The 5,928-nt window shown below is 34.7% G+C and overlaps 1 protein-coding gene across 1 annotated transcript; it reads right to left on the bottom strand.

Annotated features, from left to right (window-relative positions):
- Positions 1-4,602: 4,602 nt before the first annotated feature.
- On the bottom strand, positions 4,603-5,550 carry LOC114632817 (olfactory receptor 51G2-like). The gene has a single exon (XM_028781421.1). It carries the CDS (start codon positions 5,548-5,550, stop codon positions 4,603-4,605), a length of 948 nt encoding a protein of 315 aa, XP_028637254.1.
- Positions 5,551-5,928: the final 378 nt, after the last annotated feature.

Genomic DNA, 5,928 nt, shown 5'->3' with positions numbered 1-5,928 from the left:
ATCTATCTATCTATCTATCTATCTATCTATCTATCTATCTATCTATCTGTCATCTATCTATATATTATATATTTTACATTTAATTTGTCTATCTAAAATAGAATATTTGAAAAATTTATTCAGAAAGCCACTCATCTGCTTCATGATATCTAAAGCAATAAAATCCCCTTCTTTATTTTAAATAGTCAATGGTTTTTCTTCATTTTTGTAGTTCAAATGTTTTAACACTGTTATCAATCTCTGAAGATGAATTTAGTCCTTTGGTTTTAAAAATCCACATTATTTACTCACCCAAAGGTAAACAAGGACAAAGAACGTGTCTTCTCCTCCTCCTCCTCTGCAGTTCAGTGGCAGGGAGTGTTCAGTGAAGAATAATTTTGCAACATATTAGCCAATACCCAGGGTGTCTCTTGATGAACACAGCAGGTACCATGAGGTTTGGTGGCAGTCAATGATGTAACCATACTTTTGAAATCACGTTTCACAAGTGCTAAAGAGTCCCTGTTGAGATTGTAAGTCCTGTAGTTCTTCAACAATCTGAATTTGATGCTGTTGGAGACCCCTTAAAGAGTAGCTAAAATATACCTAGTATGCTTGAGAGTACCTATTTCGTTACTTTCAAGATATGAATTAAAAATTATCTCTATTGTTTCCATTTTTTAAATAACACAATTTTCAATTTTGAATATTTTATTTTAGTCTCTAAGTCATTCCAATGAATTCACAGAATAGTGAAAGACACTAAAACAAAGGATTGTATTGGGGATTAAATATTCTATTTAAAGAGTCAGAACACTTGTCAGTACTAAATCAACAGCTATGATTCAACTATTTACTAAAATAACAAAATAAATAATATAATTATACATAAAAATCACCTTCTAGTTTTTTAATGACTCATTAAACAGTTAATCAATTATTATCATTAAATCTAAGCAACAAACTATAAAGCTTTCATAAAGTGAACTTTATAAATTTGCAAATATAGCTCTAAAGTTATACAGAAAGTAGGAAATTAATCAGAGTACTAAACACAAAAGGAAGATAATTAATGGTGTTACTCCCTCATAAAACTTGGTGAAATAATATGTTTCACAATATAAATATAAGAAAAATCAGAAGTCTCAGTCTTAGTCACTGGCTTACTTATTTGGCAAGTCTATTATGTACATAAAACCAGAAATTTATAACACTTACTAGTGCAATGTTATGAAGACTTATCATGGGGTAATTAATGGCTCTTTTGACTTGGTTTGAAGACTACACCACAGGAATTCATACGTTGGTCTGCAAACATGCTCAACACCCATGAGTAGTGATACTCTAAGCTCAAGGGATAAATGTACTGCTACTGTATTTCTAAATAATCATGCTGTCATAGTGCCTTCTAAATATGTATAGTTATATATACAAAGGCTTAAGTCACTTTCACTATTGGGTTAATAAACACAATTGCAGCTATGGTGAACTGAACAAGCTTCTCACAAGATCCAGCCAGTTAAAAATTCAAATATAATAGGGGTTAAAGAACGTCTCAGTGGCTAAGAAGTTAAGGCAGGTGTCTTCACTTCCCAGTACTCACATGGCAGCTTACAACTCTTCAGAATGGCAGTATTTGGGAATCTGCTGCCTTTGAGGTCTGTACATGTTAGTTATACATACATGCATACACTCAAAGTGTACATACAATATAAAATTAAGTAAATACTTAAGTAGACAAGTGGAGAGGAACTGGAAGGAGTAGGAAAGTGGAAAATATGATCAAAATATATGGTATTAAATTTTAATAATAAAAATATTAAAATTAAACAAATTTTTAAAAGACACAAAGTTGGAAGGTAAGTGGGTATGGACATGTGTATACATATAACAATGTATTTTAAATATGAAATGGAAATGTGGTTTTTTTGAAAGCAGCAATGTACATGAACAAAAGAATAGAGTTCTGATTTCAGAGAATCTGAAATGGAGCAACTACTGCATGGTAAGAAACTGCAGAAGAAGGGGTTCTCAAAAATTGTGTAAGTCTGTGAGATCGAATTTGAGATCTTTACCAAGTTCTAGCCTGAAAATTCATAGCAAAGAGGCAACAATGGTCAGCAGAGAATGTCAGTGGGAAAAGGAGTCTGGAACAAATTCAGTGGAGTCTCTAAACCTCCTGCAACAACAAGACACATTGGGATTCAGACCTTTGTGAAATTAATTTATATTAATAAATCTGTTTATTTAAATATTAATGTATCTTTGTTAATGTCTCAGAGTATCTGGATGCTAGTGCTATGCATAGTAACACCTAAAGTTGAAAAATTTTAAACTAGCAATGAAATTGTATATTACCTCATCAATAGACACCAACCTATGCAAATTTGCAACATTAAATTTGAGAACCACAAGCTGAAGAATGAAAATAATTGCACATTATACTTGAATTGGTAAATTTATCTCTAGTAATAATTAACATTAGTAATTTTAAAACTATAGAGTAATGGCTTGATGACAAAGTAAGTGGTAAAAAGTAGGACCTAGGACTTTTATTGCTAGAGAAAGAAATTTCAAATAAGAAGTAATAAATATTTTTAAAGCTACATGAATAAAAGGGAAATTTGCCACTTATAATTCAAACAATTAAACATTTTTTATCATTAAGGAAGTATTATAAGGGTAGAAAAATAACACAAAATGTAAATATATATCTATGCAAAGGTAACTTTAATAATATTGTTCAAAATAAAAGTAAATAATGGACAAACCACATGACTGAATCTTAATATGGTCCTACTTAGTGAAGGAAAACAGATTAAAACAAAACTAAATAAATCTAGTTTATTGATTCATACGTTTTCAACTGTAGAAGAAACTAATACAAACTAATGTATTTGAGTTGCCTGTGGGAAAGATGAAGGAGAAGCATAAGTGATCATCTGGGACTTGTACAGTTAGCAGATATATGATTTATCATGATTGGGATTATGGCTCCAAAAGTTTTATACCTTTGAAAAATTTACCACAGAGCACATGGCATATAAATCTGAGTCATTTATCTCATGCCAATGTCATTTTGGTAATGTTATTAAAGTTAACATAAAATTTAGTGAAGTAGACGTGCATGGGGTATGAGAATGTGAAGAGGGTTGCTTGGACAATAGGAAAGTGTGGCAGGCAGGTAATCATAAGTATTCCCAGTGAAATTATACTAGATCTGTACCTATGTCAGAAAGGAAAAGAGACAGTATTGCCAAGGGAGAAGGAACAGTGGGTGCTGCAAACAGATTGAAGAATAGTTATTGTGAAGCATGCTGCCAACAACTGCAAGATGTTCCCGGAGCACTTAACAAGTGTTTTGTGTCTAGAATACACAAACTGAGATAGAGAGATATGATCGTCATCAGGAATACCCAATTTCCTATACATGTTTCATCATAATAGTCTTCAAGTAAGGCTTTTGGTTTATACAGAATGGCTCAAAATCACAGTGATCAAATGGGCTTACTCTGCTATGCATTCTCAGTGTACAATTCTCCTTTCTGCTCCAAGGACTTAAGACATATTGAAAAAGTATTTTTTTACACAGTGTCATTCTCCAGTTCTTTAAGTGTTTCATGCCTAGAAAGTTGTATTCTATTTTGTTTTATACTTTAATCAAAAGGTAGCTTAATGTACTTCAAAATGCTTATTCATAGTAAATATATAGTTTGCAATTTGTATTTTGGCATTGTATTGCTTCCCATTTTCCTATTATAGCATTTCAAATGAATTTGCAGTATGATCTGACTTGTAGCATTAGCACTTAAGTGAATTCCCTACCTGACCTATTGCTATTTGTTTTATCACTAAAGCAATTCCATCAGGGAAGTTAGTTAAATCACTGTGGCAAGGGACCATGACACATTGATAAGTCAATTTCAGTGGCTATGATATATTTATGAGCCATTTCTCATAAAACACCCTTCTATGTTATCTACTTACTTCCTAACATTGTTCCTAAAGGAGTAAGGGAAATGTGAGTTGTACCTTGAGTTAGCAAGTCAATAGCTATAGTGATTCTAGAAAACATGGATTTTCCATGTATACACTGAAGAGTATGGGGGTTAGTTCAATTGAGAAAGATAGAGAATATTGAAATATTCAATATTGAAATATTGAAATTTCAGAGATAATTTCCAATTTATAGCTATTACATAAATCAAAGGTATGATATACTGAGTTTGCCATTATTTCTGAAAGGACAACTAAATAAGACCCGCCTGAGCTTGTTTTCAGAACTGCACAGTGTTTATCAGAAACAGACATTAGATGTTGCAAACACCCATTCTTATACTCTGTGCACTTTTACATGACAGTGTATGCTCTTGAGATGCAAGAACTTATCCTGTGATAATGTTTTCAAAGACGAAACTGACTTTTGAATATTAAGAATTACAATTTTTCCCATGGATCAGTTATGGGTTAGATGAATAGAGGAATCCACTCTATATTCTTGTTGATGAGTCTAAGTAATGTGTTGGCTGATGATCCAGTGAAGGTAACACTTTGCTACATTCTGTTGGAATGTCCTCAATCAGACAGTCTTTACCTAGGACTGAGGAACTGTTCAATAATATTTCAGTATTTCTTGGGATGGAGCATCTTTAGAATGCGAACTCGAATCTCTTTGGTTTTGACACTGTAGACAATTGGGTTGAGCATTGGGGGCATAAGGAAATGAAGATAAGAGAGAAGCATGTATACCTGAGCTGGTAGTTTCTTTTTCCCAAAGCGGTGGATCATAGATAGACTCACCAGTGGGGTATAAAATAGAAGAACAGCACAAATGTGGGAAATACAAGTGTTGAAGGCTTTCAGCCGTTCAGCATTAGAAGCAATGCTCAGGACCGTCTTCAAAATAAGCACATAGGAGAGAAGAATTAGCACAGCATCCACCCCCAATGTAGAGAGCATGACAAAGAGCCCAAAGCCACTGTTGACAAGTGTGCTGGAACAGGATAGTCTCAGGACATCGGGATGAACACAGTACGAATGAGATAGAGCACTGACTGGCTGGAACGTCAACCTTGCCAGGAGTGCAGGCAAAGGCAGATGAAGGGCAGCACTGCGGATCACCACAGCCAGTCCAATGGCCCCGATACGTCTTGTTGTGAGAATGGTAGCATAGCGCAAAGGCTCTCTGATGGCCACACAGCGGTCAAAAGCCATGGCCAAGAGAACGGCTGACTCGATGACTGAAAACGTGTGGATGAAGAAGAGTTGCATAAAACAGGCTGCAGCTCCTATCATTCGCTGGCCTAGTAGAAAAACAGCTACCATTGAAGGCAGTGTAGAAGCTGAGAGGCCCAGGTCAGCCATTGACAGCATGGAAAGAAACAGGTACATAGGTGTGTGAAGGCTGGGCACAGACTTGACAATATGCATTATGGTTACATTGCCCAGCACAGAAAGAAGGTAAATTAAGCAGATGGGAATTGCTGTCCAGCAATGAGAAGTCTCCAGTCCTGGAAGATCCATCAATATGAAAAAGAAGCTGCTGGCATTACTATGTTTAGAAGTAGCCATAACACTGGAAAGGGATTGCCTCAGAAAACTGTAATGGAAGTTAAAACAAAACCTGCTCATTCATAGCACTTCTTACATGATATCTCATGTGGCATTGCTACTCTGGCTACAGAATAGGATGTGGTGTTTACTCACACTGCTAAAGCCCACCCTCCAAACGGTTTCTACTCTAAAACAGTACAGACTCACTTTTTAACAATAGCTTTATTTTAAACAGCACATTTGGGTGATTAAGATGACTAAAGCTCCCTTCTCACCTCGAAGGTTTTCAACATTTAAAATTTAAGATCAACTGTGTATTTAGAACATAAAGCTCAAACACATGGGATATATTATTTCTCATAGCAGAATACAAGCACATTTCTAATGGAATCAAGG

This window comes from Grammomys surdaster, unplaced genomic scaffold, assembly GCF_004785775.1.
Source record: "Grammomys surdaster isolate TR1022 unplaced genomic scaffold, NIH_TR_1.0 425, whole genome shotgun sequence".
NCBI lineage: Eukaryota > Metazoa > Chordata > Mammalia > Rodentia > Muridae > Grammomys > Grammomys surdaster.
Note: the sequence above shows the minus strand (reverse complement) of the source record. Positions and strands in the feature narration are given on the sequence as shown.